The sequence below is a fragment of the Mesoplodon densirostris genome, chromosome 17 (genome assembly GCF_025265405.1).
Source record: "Mesoplodon densirostris isolate mMesDen1 chromosome 17, mMesDen1 primary haplotype, whole genome shotgun sequence".
NCBI lineage: Eukaryota > Metazoa > Chordata > Mammalia > Artiodactyla > Ziphiidae > Mesoplodon > Mesoplodon densirostris.
The window spans coordinates 6,469,975-6,485,319 of record NC_082677.1 but is presented as its reverse complement, the minus strand read 5'-3'; the positions used below and the strand labels follow the sequence as shown (position 1 = coordinate 6,485,319).

General features: G+C 52.0%; 1 protein-coding gene across 4 annotated transcripts in view; it reads right to left on the bottom strand.

Moving 5' to 3' along the window:
* Nucleotides 1-3,574: 3,574 nt before the first annotated feature.
* MTUS2 (microtubule associated scaffold protein 2) overlaps nucleotides 3,575-15,345 on the bottom strand; it is a 323,316-nt gene continuing 311,545 nt past the window's right edge. For all 4 annotated transcript variants that reach the window (XM_060080136.1, XM_060080134.1, XM_060080135.1 and 1 more), the window contains 5 exons: nucleotides 13,288-13,361; nucleotides 8,596-8,694; nucleotides 7,387-7,506; nucleotides 4,884-4,981; nucleotides 3,575-3,788 (listed from right to left, as the gene is read on the bottom strand). In XM_060080136.1, coding sequence (XP_059936119.1) covers nucleotides 3,575-3,788; nucleotides 4,884-4,981; nucleotides 7,387-7,506; nucleotides 8,596-8,694; nucleotides 13,288-13,361 — 605 coding nt within the window. The remainder of the gene's footprint in view (nucleotides 3,789-4,883; nucleotides 4,982-7,386; nucleotides 7,507-8,595; nucleotides 8,695-13,287; nucleotides 13,362-15,345) is intronic.

The window sequence follows — 15,345 nt, the reverse complement described above, 5'->3', positions numbered from 1 at the left end:
GTTAAGCGGCTGTGCTGACTGGGAGGACAATGCAGGGTGGGTATAATAAAGGTGGTGGCACAAGACGCCAGAAGAAACGAACAGGTTGGGAGGGGTTGACAAGCAGATCATGAATAGCAAACATCGCCAATAACCTGGACACGTGGGTGACCCAGGGGGTCCGGGAGTGGTGCTGGCGGGTCCGGGGTAACTCAAGGGGCTTTATCATCTGCCGAGGGGCTCCTGTCCGGCGGTGGTTCGGGAGGGCAGAGTGGCTGGAGTCTCCGGAGGTCCCTCCAAACCCCACAGGGAGCCAGCCTGCGACCCCAGGCAGGGCAGGCCCCGAGGGACACTCCTGGGCAGGCAGCCAAGTGGCTGCAGCCCAGCCTGAAGGCCCTGGCGGGGGACGTGAGCACTTTTACGTTCAGGGAGTGGCCTGGCCCCCGAGAACCCGAGGGCATGAGAAAGCGCGCGAAGAGGCAGTGCTGGGACCACGGGCCCCCACGCCGGGCGGGCCTTTGCCCGGTGCTCTGAGAGCAGCGCTCTGTGACCAGCCAGGTGCAGAGGGACGGGCCTGAGGACCGACCGAGCTCACTCTGGGTAGAAGCAATAGGGCCACGTCTGAATTCGACACTGACGGTGAGGGGACTGGCCTCAATCTCGTGTCCTTTTCCCAACCTCCTCCAAGCCACCCGGACCTCCCCAGGACGGGGCAGACGGAGCACAGCCGCTGAGCCCCCAAAGCCTGGGCAAGGCTGCTGGAGGATCCGGGCTGGAAGATGGGTGCAGGGATCCTGAATCCGTCGAGTCGGGGGAGAGCTGGGGGGGGTCTCGCGACTCAGTGACGACCAGCTGGCGCACACACAAGGGGAGCCCAGCCTTCTGGCCTCCCTGCCTGACCCCACCGGACCTCCTGAACCCTGGGAGGGCCAGGCCAACGGTCACATCAAGTGCATGTCACAGAAGGTCCCTCAGGTTCATTTTAATATGCTTCCAACACAAATAGGCAACACAGAACCCGCAGGGGCCGGAAGAGGAACGAGCGACCCCATTCAGATGGCCACCAGGTGTGCCCACCCCACCAGAACGTCGCCGGGCCTGTGCCGGGAGGGCAGGGCGCCGACGGGGTCCCACGCGCCAGGAAGAGGTTGGGGCGGTTTGGCGGGTCTGTGAGCGGCAGGCGGGGGGCTGCGGCGTCTCGGCGCGGCAGCAGCTGTGGCCTGGGAGGTGGACGCCGGGGAGACAGAGGCCCAAGTCCTAACGGTGTGGGGGCTGGAGAGGCGCCGAAGGGGCCGGTGGCCGCCATCCCTCGTGTCCTGGGATAGGAGCCGTATATGGTGGGCGTCCAGGACAGGGAAATGAAGCCAGGGCAAGGCGGGAATTAGCTCAAGTACCCAAGGTCAGCGCTGGCTAGAGCCAAGCTCTAGTCACCTAGTGAGGGATTACTTCGTTCTAACACCACTACAACTTTGACTGCAACAGGCTAACACACTGGACCACGTTCTACCATAACACTGATACCTGTATTGCTGCGTAACTGCATTTAGCAAGCGCCATTAGGGAAGCAGTTCCTTATTCAGAGGGCTGAGCTATTGTGTCTGCAGGTGGTGCCTGCCGAAAGAATACATACTTGTGTATTTAGTCAACATGGCATGATCTACTCTCATGGGAGGCCCGACTCAACATCGCAGCATCATGCAGAGCCACTAAAGGAAAAGAATGTTTCTTCAGTGGATACTCCTGTGTATGTCCCCAGGATGGGCAAACACCTGGAGGTTTGCTAGAAATGAGGTGTACATGAGGCCAGGAAGCCCAACCTTGACTCACGCAAGGAACACAGACCAGGTCTGTCTTTATGCCGGCCGCGTATTCACAGAGCAGGCAGGGCTCTGGGCCAGCCACCCCCTTCCGTGGGCCGTGTATCCCCTGCTGTGTGGCTCCGGCCCACGAAGCATCCCTACATGAGTCCGCCTGCCTTGGGCATGCTCAGAGCCAGTCCTGTGCTCAGGACCATTTTGAGGGGCCTTAGGGAGAAAAGTGCAGGGTCTTTGTCACAAACAGTAAACAAAGGCATCATTATCATCACCATACCAACTGTTGAGACCGCTTCTTTCTTTTGTGTGTCTTGCTTCTAATCGTCCACAGCACTACAGGAATACCTCTCAGGTTCTAATTCTACCATTTCAGAGCCAAGTGCCAGTCCAGAAGCCAGCCACTGCTGGCTGGCTGTTTCCTGGGCTCCTTCCTCTGTTTGGAAGAACCTCCTGGGCCAAAGGTGGGACCTCTGTCAGCTGTGGCGCTGCTTGGTCATCCAGCAGAAAATACACCTGGGTTTCTGGGAGGCCATGTGATGATCTAGCATAGCTTGGAACTGATCCCCCAGGATAGAAGAACTGGGTTTCTGGAAGCCCCTGCTGGAACCCCTGAGCTTCTCAATGTACAGGAATGAGGTTGGGTTACGGAACCAAACCGAATTGGGGAGCCAATGAAGTGGGGCTGAGGGTCATATTTTGGTGAGTTGACCATTTTCAGCATCGCATCAGAGTGAAGCAAATAGGACGCCCGAGTATGCTTTCCTACTCTACGTTTAGTCAGAACACACACCCTATTAGCAGTCTTCCTTCTTGAGGACGGAGCGTGAATGGTCTTGGCCAACTCCAAGGTCACTCTCACCCTCATCCTATAAGGTCATGTGCTTCCATATTTTCCCGAAGATGAAAGAGCTTAATGATGGATTCCAAGATGCCATTTAGGAAAAAAAAAGCAGAACTTGTGTTTACAAGACTATATAGACGATCCACTGTCCTGAGTGACGTCTGCAAAACTCCTCATGCCCTCAGGGTTTCCCACTGCCACCCCTTATCCGCTCACGACAGAAGTATTAATAATTAAAACTTGTGGATGGAGTAATAGTGACCTCAAATCATGTGGACTAAGAAGCTGATTGTTCCAAAGGCAGTTACCGTTCATGAATGGCTGGTGTTTGTGTTAAACAGTACCACGTGGTGGTAGGTCGGAAGGCGCTTCTTCTCTGTATCTTTTTTTTTTTTTTTTTCCTTTTTCTATTTTGGGTAGAAATATTCCTGGGAAGGTAGATAGAAATGCATTTTCATTTCCCAATAATTCTTAGGCACGAGTTAGAAAACTGCTGACCTCCACCAAAATATGTCAGCACTTCATGTTATAAAAAATGCAATTCAGAACCGCTGCCTGTGTATATACGTATATGTGAATATACACACATATCGGTGCAGTACACAATGATTATTCAATGGATATTCAAAACTGAGCTATTTGTTAACTAACCTGATATTCTGCAGTGAAAGTTCATTGCTCAAGAACAATTGGCGTTTCTTTCTTTTGGCTCTAACTACGGTCAAACGTTTGCACATCAGACACTACCATTTACACTTTCCTAAGTGCCAGTACCAGGACAGTCTTACATGAGGATCAGAAAAGGACTCTGCCTGGGATGCAGCTATGCAGCTACTGGGCATGCGCGCAGGGTCAGTCGGGCCGGTCCATGGACACCACTCCCTCGAGGTGGAAACGCTCGTGGACCAGGCGCCGCAGCTCGACCCGCAGCGTGGTGGCGTCATCTGGGCGTCATGCTGACTCTGGCGGGAGAGGAGGGCCCGGAGGAAGAGCCTCGGTAAACGGGGGACGTGGGGGACAGTTTAATTGGGCTGGTTGGGTCCCCTGTTTGCAGCTTCCAAAGCAGCTCTTCGTTGGTTCGGCTCAATCTCTTCTTCTCCTGCGTTTCTTTCTCCACGTATTCCTGGAGGTTAGCATTCTCCTCTGACAGCTGTCTGCACGGGGACAACAAGCAACTGTCGAGCAGCAGTCACGCCGGAAGGCACTTAACCTGAGGTCTGCCAGGCCGAGGGGTGCAGGGAAAGGGGGCAGGTGGTGGGTGCCCGCGGGGAGAACAGGGTCCTGCCAGACCCCAGGGACCAAGAAGCGGCGTTGAAACGTGATTGCTACTCGTCCCACCCTCACATCCGTTCCCAGAGACCCTCCGCCAACACCTGATCTGCCCACAGCCCCTCTGCCCGGGTCAGGGGAGGCGCTGGGGGCCAGGGGAGAGAGCAGAAGCCGCCGGAAGAGAGAGAGGGAAGTGGGGCTTGGTGTGGGACGCTCTGCCCTGGCTCAGGCCTCCCTGGCAGCCATCACCTCTGGCCTGTGCATCTGGCCGCCTGCTGGACCCGGAGCCCTGGAGAACAGGCCCCAGAGCGGTCCTCCTCGAGCGCCCGGCACCCAGTCTGACGCCTGGTGCGTAATGGATGCTTAGTTGATGTTTGCGGCTAATGGATGCTAAGTGAAAAAGGAACCGAGGCATTCTGTGCCTCTGTCGTGACGGCAGTGGGTCTGCCCCCCCATCTCTCTTCTTGGGGCCCTCCGAGCAGCAAAGGCAGCACCAAGATGGAAGCAGTGTCCCTGGGGAGCAGCTGCATCGGTGCGTCCCCTCCCTGCTGCCCTCCGGCCAGGCCAGCTCTCCTCTGCCATGACCACCTGGCCCAGCGCTGGTGCAGCAGCCGCGGGCCCCAGTGATGGAGCTCGGCGTCAGCTCACACGGTGGTTCTCTTTAGCCTGGGAACCCCCAGCTGGCAGCCTCTCCAAAAGCTCCTCCAGAAATATCCCCATCACCTCCCAGCTGCACCCCAGCCTTTGGCTGGTGTCACTCATTTCCACCAAGATGGGACCCACTGCTCTGTGGAGCCATCGGCTGGGTGCTCAGAGCCGTGTGTTCTACGCTCCCCTCCACGTGGGGAATGCCAAGAGCCTGCGTGTGGAAGCCTCGGCTCGGAGGAGTGAGGACAAAAGCAGAGCGCTCCAAGGTCAAGAGCAAAGCCATCCTGTCGGCGACACATGCTTTGGAAGCTCCGACGCCCAGGCCCACCTACCTCGTGACGACGGTGTTCTGGTCAATCCTGGCTTTGAGGTCTTCATTCTGCTGTTGGAGAACTTGGATCTTTTCTTCCAGGATAATGTTCTTTTCTGCCTGTAAAAGATGCAGCGTCAAGAGCTTCTCAGCAAGGCCCTATGGATAGATGGCAGACCAGTGCCCTTGGCTTCTGGGCTTTGGAACATTATCAAGAACAGTGTTTTCCAAACCGCAGTTTGCAATGCATTAGTTGGTTGTAAAATCAGGTTAGAGGGACGTGACCGGCATTTCTTTTTTAAACAAAACAGAATGGAAAATACCAGAGTGCACTGTGTGTAGTAAAAGTATTGTTGTATATATTTTAGATACAGTATATATTTCCCTTTTAGATATATTATGTGTGTGTGTATATAGTGGATTGTACGTACTGTATAATACGTACGTACAGTTTATGTGTGTGCCTATACTGGATTCCTATGTAGAATATATTTCTCACAGTGAGTGTCCCCAGACTCCTGCCATTGTCAGAAACGAGCCGTGAGCACCACCAGGACCCAGTTTGGCTGATGGGTCCCCCGGTTCTTCCCATCAGGCCGTCTGCCCTGCACCGGCATCTCTTGCCAGGCCTGTGTGCATTCTACAACATTCTGAATTAATGGAGGGCTGGAAATACAAAGAGCATGGACACACTCTTTTCCTTCTGAGGCTCTGGGCAGCCAGGAACATGCAGCTCAAGCCCAGCGTGGCACGTGGTCAGAAGATAACATCCTCTGTGGTCGCTACTCCTCTGCAACTTATGCCCCGCTCTCTCTGTTGGTGTGTCCCCAGGGCCTGAGACCTAGCCAAGGTAGAGCTCCATTCTAAGATGCACTGAGAAATAAATTAGTTTTTGAAAAGAATGTGACAAGTTCACAGCTAGAGTAATCTTTAAAGAAAACCGCCACTTCTCCGTGAGTCAGGCTTAGGCATCAGAGCCAGAGGACCGGGCTCTGCCCCGCCCTGCAGCAAGGCTCTTCACCCCATCCGCATCTTTGCTCCCAGGAAATGGGAAGTGATGGGAAGTGATTAAATCAGTTCTTCCCCCCACCCCTACCCACGCCTCTGCCTGGAAAGGTTTCTGGAATGAGAACTCTTGCATGCCTGCAGAATGCCTGGAGCATGGCTAGAAACAGCCAAAGAAGCCCAGAGGCTTGTGGTTGACCAGACAACGACGCAGATGGCCCTGCCTGGAGGAGGAGGGCTGAATGGCTGACAGGGGAGGGCTCTGTTCGCGAGCCCCCCGCTGGCCTTAGCTCTGGCCTTGCTGGGAAGCTCTGGGCTGCTGGAAGGTGCCAGGAGGCCAGCATTGCCTCTGATGCTGGCAATAGGCACTCACACCCCCGTCTGCCCTTATCCTGACTGACAGGCATCCATGCAGCGAGAGATGGCCCCCGAGAGGGATGGTGCTAGATCAGGGAGGGGACGTGACGACTGAACGCAACAGGTGGTCTGGGACCAGCTCCTGGTTTGGATATAGCGGCTTCAAGGACATTTCTGAGACATACTGAGAACTTGAAAAGTTAGAGGAGGTGATCAGTTACTGAGATGGTAAGCTGAGGGTGTGCTAACTTAAAGAAAGCGGGATACAAAACACTCGTATGTATGTGTGGGTTGTATATTAGGGTGTGTACACTTGTACAGAAGAAAGGCTCTGGAAATATTAACAGTGTAGAAATACGTTATTTTAAGTTTCTTATCTATATCTTATAATTTCCTTTTAGAGTATCAAAAGTTTATTTTAAATATAACAATAAAAAAGAAAAAATTAATCTACCTGCGACCCTTGGGCCAACCTTCCTCTCAAGTATGGCATCTCCCTGGAGGCAGGCTTCTCTGCTGCTGACTTTGGATGACTATCTCAGCTTCAGCCCTTGCACCCACAGGGGCGGGAGGTGAACTCTGGCTGCTCTATTCCCCCAAAGAGGTGCCCTTTGCTAGTTCTGTGGGAGCCAGGCTGAAATGTGAGGGAGAGAGTGTGGTGAAAGCTGGGGCTTGGAGCTCTGGCCCAGGGCTCCCGCCTGGGCTGGACCACCTTTTGGCTCTGGGTGAGACATGACCTCGTCCTAAGCCTCCGTCTCTGCATCTGTATAAGGAGGCTCCTGACAGCACCTACTCAGTGGATTGCTGTCAGAGTTAGAGAACAAACATGCATAGAGTGCCTGCCTTGTGCCTGGTGCACAAGAGCGATGCTCCACGGATGCAGGCTCTCCGCACATCTTCCCTGGGGTGGGGGAAGGAACTGGCACGTCACAGTGGTGGATGGGAAGCCAGGCGGGGCACCAGACGGCCTCCGGGTTTCTACGAATGAGGCCACCTCTGAGATTCCTGAACTCCTGGCTTCCTAAGAAAGGCGATTTCTGCTCAGTTGTGAGCACCGGGCATGTAAGGGCCCCCACCTGGATGCTGTTACTACTGACATCCACGATGGCAGCAGGAATATCATGCAGGTTACTGGGGCCTCCCGAGGTAAGAGGCCAACTCACCAGCTTTTCCAGCTCAATAATCTTCTTTTCCTGCTGGTGTATTTGCTGATTCTTCATCTCTAATACCTGCTTCAGACTCTTCATGTCTTCTTCCAAGTGCTGATAAGGAGCCAATGCAATCTACAGGGGCAGAGAGCAAGGAGCTGTTTACCAGGCATCCCGGCGAAGCCCAGGATTCACCAGCACCGTGAATTCGGCGAAATCTAGTCATCCGTGAACAAGCTTCCTAACAGGCACTGGAGAACGAGAGCGAGAGGGCGAGAGGGAGACTGCTCACAGCCTTCCCTGGTAATGAAACCCACGAGTTGCCACTGGGGGAGCTACTAAAAATCCAGCTCCTTGGGGAGCAGGAGAGATGAAGCCATCTTTCCCTGAAACGTCGGATCCTGGGGTGGCCGGACACTACCAGCCTATCACCCCAAGGGAACTTAGCGGGTAAAAACAGTACATTCAACACTGGCTTTTAACATTCACGCAGACTACTTGATTCAACAGACAGGTGGGGATTGAAAGGTCCCATCTGTGCCCATGGAGGGCCCCGTCCCCTGCCACGCATAGGAAATGAGCAAAGTGCTTTAAGAAGCAAAAAAGGCGTAGAAAAGGAAATGTGAGAATAAGGTTGCCAGATGTAACAAAAAGACAGGATGTTCAATTATGTTGGAATTTCACATAAGTATTGCATGAGACATACTTGTTACTAAGAAACTCATTTATCTGTAATTCAGATGTAACTGGGGGTTGTGTATTTTGCCTCATGTATTTTATCTGGCACCTTACATCAGAGGGAAGGAACTGTGCCAACCTGAGGAAAAACCCCTCACCCTACCAACTGGGGCTTCAGGGATGCCTCCCTTGCAGGCGGCATTGGGAGGGAACGGGATGTGGGGCTGGGGTGGGGCCTGGCCAGGCTGGGGTGTTCCCAGGCCCAGCTCGTCACAGCAGCCCAGGGACAGGGGCTGGGGAGCCGTGTGCAACGAGGCAAGAATAACACTTAGATGGAGAACCCAGGGCCATCCCGACTCAGCACAGGTGCTGACAGGCACAGGCTTGAAATCCCGGGAGGCCCTGACAGCTGTCGCTCTGGCGTCAGATCAGCACAGGGGCCCTGCCTTCGGGGTGACTGCTGGGGGAGCCCCGGGCTTCCTGGGATCCAACAGAACTGCCTTGCAAGGGCCCTGCAGGTGCTGGGAGACCGGGAACGCATGATACCTCCAGCTGCTCCTCAGTGTTTTTCCTCAAAGCTTCCTCGAAGCGTCTGGCTCGGTCCCGCAGAGACTGGCTCTGGAAGGTCAGCGTGTCCACCTGGTCCTGCAGGTAACACACGAGATGTCCAGCCCGGTCCCCTGCAGATGCGGCACCTGGGAGGCGGTGATGACGGCCACCACCCTGCCCTGGGGCTCTTCCCAGGGCGTCCAGATGAGAGCCCCCCCCGCACCGGGCTCCACCAAAAGGCCTTCGCGTGCAGCAGGGAGAGGCCCCCGGGCTCCCTGCCTCTGTGCCTTGTCCAGAATGGACCACAGAACACTGACAGATGCATGTTTCTGTCGCACGGAAAGTGCACGCACGCTGGCGGGGCACTCGAAGCCGGTGGCCCGACTCAGCGCCTCCTGAGATCAGACAGCTGTCCTCGCCCCCCACCCCAGGAAAGCAAGAAGCTTGCAGAGCGGAGGCGTTTAATAATTTAATATCTGACTTCACAAAAGCAGCCCATCAGCAGAGAGGCATCTTAGTCGGCGTTGGGGGGGCGCCTCTAGCCCCCGGCTTCAGGAAGGACGATTAATACATCTCAGAGAACTGTTCTCATTTGTTAAGTTCAAGCCAGAAGCCGTCGAATCAACCTTGACTTCCGGCTCTGCCCGAGCCCCTCCCCCCACACTAAACACAGCGATGGCGGGTCCCGGAGGATTCTGCCTCCGGTGTCAAGACCCCCGATCCACAAACACTCCTGATCCTACTCCCTCCACCGGGTGGAGTCACTCGCTGACTTTGTCCCGGACCCGGCAACTCCTTTGCCCTCAAGGGAGAGTCAGGGGCGGGGCGGGGGGGGGGAGGAGCTTTCTAAAGCGCAAGCCTGAGCCCCTCACCCCGTAGGTAAAACCCCGTGCCCTCGGGACCCAGTGACGCTGACGCAGCGTCTGCATCCTCCGCATCCGCCTTTCTCGTCTCGCTGCCCCCAGCCCACCTTACATCCGCTCCTCCCCCACAGCCAGCTCCCACTCACCCCCGGCTCTCTTCTGGCCTCCCCTCGGCGCCCCTGGGTGGCAGGCCCCTGGCCTGAGCTGCCACGTGAGTGCAGTCTGTCCCGTTCAGACGCTCCCCCACGACCCGGAGGGCCCTCCTGGCCCCAATCCCGGCACGTGCCCGCCACGGGGCCGCTCTGTGTACGAAGGTGGAGAGAATGGAGGCGTGTGTGGGGAGGCCCGGGGCCCCAGCCCTGATGCCAGCGCAGGTGCCGCCACGCCGAGCCCTCTCCCCGCAGCCCCGGCCCTGACCGATGGCGGCGGGCAGCAGAGGGAGCCGGGCAGAGCCTTGGCGCCCAAACGGAGGGAAGAGACGGTGCCTTGCTGGTGCCACGTGTTCCAAAGTTCTCCACCCCCATCACCATTTCTGCAACATTAAAACCCAGGGACTGAGGTCTTCCCCTGAACACTTCTGGCAAGAGAGATGGCCCCGCTCACCACATGTGAGCAGCTGGGTGCGGTCAACGAGGGAGCTGCACACGAGAGCACCGCCTCATAGCACGTGCTGGCTCGACCGCTTTCCTGTCATCACAGAGAACCCAGTTTTGCAAACCATCCTTGGCGGGTTCCTTTTCCTTCTCTCCTTTTTTGTTTCCAGTTACTTCCATTTCATTTTTAAGAAATAAAAGCCCTCCACAGTGCCATTAAATGCACATGCTGGTGCATGAGGGCAAGACAGTGTCAGTGGGAGCTGGAAGGCACATGAGCCAGCAAGTGCAAATTAGGGCTCGGGACAGCCGGCTGCGCCCCAGCACGCATGCGTAGAATGTGACTATAAAATGACTGGAGCGCTGCATAGTTTAACCACTGTGTCCAGGTTTCCCCATCTGTAAAATGGGTATGATACTAATAATACCTAACCCAGAGAATGGTGGTGAGTTAATATTTAGAACAGTACCTGGCATACGGTAAGTGCTCAATAAACATCAGCTATTATTTTATTGCAAAAATAAAATGACTGGAGTGCTATCCACCTTCTATACAAGCCTCGTCAGAGCCTCTTGTCCTCCATTAAAAAGTAAAACAGTGAAAAACTCAGGCAAGTACCATCTAGGTGGCATCTAAACTATCACACTGTGGTTTTTCTGCTTTCTTCACCATTATTCAAAACGGATCCTCAGGCACACAATGGTGCCCCAGCCATCAGACAGGACGTGCTGTTCTTCAACTTGGATTGGCTACTTTATGCCAAGGTAAGAGCACCAAGACCCAGCTGGTGACCTGGCCAGGCATGGACCACTTGGAGTTAACCAACGGCCCCATAATAATGATGATGATGGCAAATGTAACAACGCCTGAAACTATTATAATAGCACTAGCTGCTGCCTAGTGCTATATACTCTTTACACATGATGAAATCAATTTATTTTTAAGGCAGGACCAGGAAAGTTTTAAACATAAAATTCTCTCTCTGCCCATCTGGGCCACTACCCCTCTTTAGTGTGCACTGTGCATCTGCATTATACATTAACTAGATCCCCTTAGAAGACACAGGAATGCCTGCTCACCAGAAAAAAAAAAAAGCAATTTACTCCTGGCACCAGCAAGGTAACTCCTTAGGAGATAACATTCCTTTCTCAATCCTGTAAGGGGTCACGATGACCCACTACTTGCCCTGTTGGACTATATACACTGTCAGTATGTTACTTTGATGTAAGACCCTTTGTCTCAAAAATTTATATAACTGTGCATTGACCTCTAAGGGACAGTCCTTAGCGCTTTGTCTTTTAATCTTTAAAAAAATTTAATTTTAAAGGTTACTTTCTATTTACAGTTATTACAAAATATTGCAATTACAAAATATTCCCTGTGTTACACAACACATCCTTGAGCATATTTACACCCAGCAATTTGTACCTCCCCTCCCCCATCCCTACGTGCCCTCCCCGCCACTGGTAACCACTAGTTCGTTCTCTGTGAGTCTGCTTCTTTTATGTTACATTCACTAGTTTGTTGTGTTTTTTGTATTCCACATATAAGTGACATCATACAGTATTTGCCTTTCTCTGTCTGACGTATTTCACTTAGCAGAATGCCCTCCAAGTCTATCCATGTTGCTGCAAATGGCAAAATTTCATTCTTTTCTATGGCTGAGTGGTATTCCATTGTATACCACATAAAGACTGTCTCCTGGGTTCTAATCCTCAGGTTGGGTCAAATAAAATTCTCCATTTCTTTCTTGGATTGACCACTGATTAATTTTTTCATTGACACACATATTATTTCCCTTAAGCTGCTCACACTTCGAGGAAGGAATTGGTATTATCCCCATTTTATAGACGGGTAAACTAAGGTTTACAGCTTATGTAGCTGTCCAAGATTTCAAAGCTATTAAGAGAAGGTACAGTGGGGATTTAAACCTCAAACTCAAATCTTTTACCCCAAACCTGTTTCTCTAGCTGCCAGCAGCCCAAGGAGACTGGCCTAAGCAACCGTACCCACCTCACACCAGAAAATCTCCAGCTCAAATGGATTCTGTCCATGAGTTACCACTAAAATGTGCACAATTCATGACTGTGTGATGTTAGTGGCAAAGTGAAGACTCATGGATGAAACAGAAGTCTCCCTTCTTGTGGTTTTGGACCATTTGGGGTTTTCTGATACATCACAGTATGGCTGTTACTTTCCTGGTTTGTGTTCCTTAAGGGTAATATATCTGGGTGGTGTGGGATGTGGGGTACACAAAGAAGTTTGGGGTTAATTTGCCAAGGATAAGCCACACGAGGGGCACGTGGGCATGTGCAGGCCCACCGATGGATCCATGGATCCATGGATCGGGGGTGGGTTTGCAGGTGGTTTCCCATTTAAAACAGTACACTCAACAGTGTGACACGCCATAATCCTAGATTCTTTTCTCAGCAGGGCAGGCTCTGTGCAAGAAACACTGCCTGGGGAAAGTGAGCCACTGAAGAAACAGAATTCCTGCCTTTGTATTAGAATTACGCTAATCACCTCCCAAATTTCCAGATGTGAATGTCCCTAGTATTTCAAAGGTAATCTTTCTATGACTGGGACGTCCACAGCTGGCAATGGAAGCAGGGCCACCAACCTCCCCCTGGCTTCCCAGGCAGCCCCTCTCTAGGGCTGGGAGCGGTCAACATCTTTTCACAGAAGCAGCTGGTTGGGGTCTCTGGAAGGCAGAGACCTCCATTCTCCCCTCTGAGATCAGAAGGAAGCCCGGCAGTGCCCCTAGCATCTGAGACCCCCACTCTGCGTAGGTTTCAAGCGGGACGCCAAGAAGCTTCGTTACATCTCCAGGGGACTGACTGAAGGTGCTTTTACAATCCCCAGAACGTGTCCTGGGATTTCTGCCCGACGTGAGGCTCCTCACCCCGTGACCCCTGCCCCCTAATCCTCCCCTTTCCCCAGACATGGCTCTGACCGTGAGCACACGGGGAGCCGTCTCTCGGAACCCCTGTGGCGCTAACGGTATTATTCGTTCTGTGCACGTATGTGTTACCTCCCGTGCTGGTCTGTCACTATTTGTATCACAGCTCTGAGTAGAGAGTAAACTCCTCAAGGGCAGGGAGTAGGTCCTATTTACCCCCATATTCCAATGCTTAGTACAGGATCCAGTACACGGTAGGTGCTGGATAAATGTTTGTGGACAGGAATAACAATGCTGCCATTAGCTTGATGCTGGAGTTAAGGAAACACTAACCTGTAATGACAGCCGCAGCTTTTCAAAATTTTCTTCCAATTCTTTCTTTTCAAGCTCGTGGGTAGATATCAGTTCTGGAGAGAAGACATCAAATTGTTAAGTTGATCTTTCTTTTGAAAAGGGATCAAACAAGATTCTTTTGCCAGGCTAAGACTAGTGACGTTGGTGAGTAAGGGACACCAGTATATAGTGGACTTAAGCCTAAAGAGACCTCTCCATTAGTTTGAAATTGTATGCAATATTATTTAGGAGAGAGGGAGAAAGGATGAGGAAGGAAATAGGAGAAAGGGCGAGGGTTAAGAGGAAAGAAAGGAGGGAGGGAAGCAAACAGAGCACAAGCACACACACACACACACACACACACACACACACACACACACACTCACTTTTATACCCAGCTCTACCAACACCCTGGCCAAGTCAGATTCTCCATTCACAGCATTCATTGATTCTCCAACTTTTCCTAATGATAAAACCACTAGGTAATTAACGTTAAAGCTCCCTTTTCTTCCCTCCCAGGATCACTCTTCTTTTCTACCACGAAGCCGCAATCTCGGGCTGAAGCAGGGACCTTTCCAAGGAGAGCGGAGCATAGGCTTGCTGGAGAATGGACAGGTGAACGGGACCAGTGCTGTGCCTGCGAAGTCACCTTGGTGGCCTCTGGGCCACACTCTGGAAACCATAGATGCTAGGATTTGCTTGAGCGAAGAGTCGATGTTAAGCCACTCAGATGGAAGGAAGGACTCATTGCACTGGTTCCTCTTGGGGAGTTTGGAGCAATTCTATTCTGTGAAAAGTTGTCATTCCAGTGATAATTTGCAAGATAGGCAGAAAGAGATGTCATGTAAGAGTTATTAAGCAAATGGATTCTATTTTCCTCCAGATGGGAGTAGTCCTATTAGCTGGGTGAAGCCCATCTCATTGTAGCTACACAAGCTATTTGTTTTCATGTTATAACTGGAGAGAGGAAAGGTCTCATTAATGAACCTGGATTGTATGCTCAGCACAGGAGAGTACTGGAGACCAATAATTATCATTCCGGCTGGCATAGCTGCAATTAAGAAAAACTTTGTGGTTTCCCTTGAGCCAAATCTTTTAACTAATGATGGTTAAGGTCTCTTAGAAATCCAGTTGTTATAGCTGAAATTTACATTTGGGAAAAAAGAAAAAAGTTTGTGCTTATTTTATTGACATAAAACCATGTCGGTTTCTGGCCTACCTGCCTTTGTCTAAATGATTACTTTTAATGGTCATTGAGAGCATCATCCATAATAATGAAGTTTTTAGCTACCATTACATACGCCTACATTGTCTTCACATTGTATGTAATTCAAAGGCACTGGATGTGCCGTCTAAGCGAGACTTCATTAGTTAGAAAAATCTACCAAGTCTATTTATACGAAAATCCGGAAACAAAAGGCAACACTCATTGTAACATTTCCATTCCTGTTCCCTTTCCTGAGACCATTTTCCTACAGTGCAGAGATGGGCTTTAGGGCATTTTCAGATACCCTATACCTCACAAGCAAAGAAAAGTCAGTATCTATTAGGTGGCATAAACCATGGCGACTATCTATGTATTCATAATGTATTTCATTACTTTAAGGTCCTGACACTCTGTCTCATGCTTAAGACTGTGCTCTAAGAGAGTGCTTCTCCAATTTTGCTACATATTAGAATCACCTGGGGAGTTTTTAAAAATCCTGATGCCTGGGCTGCACCCCAGAGCAATTAAATCGGAACCTCTGTAATGGGAGGTACACATCAGTATTTTTTAAAAAACTCTCCAGGTAGGCTTCCCTGGTGGCGCAGTGGTTGAGAGTCCGCCTGCCGATGCAGGAGACACGGGTTCGTGCCCCAGTCCGGGAAGATCCCACATGCCGCGGAGCGGCTGGGCCCGTGAGCCATGGCCGCTGAGCCTGTGCGTCCGGAGCCTGTGCTCCGCAACAGGAGAGGCCACAACAGTGAGAGGCCCGCGTACCGCAAAAAAAAAACAAAAAACAAACAAACAAACAAAAAATGTTTTCTTTACTTTTGTGTTTGTTTGTTTTTTATGTA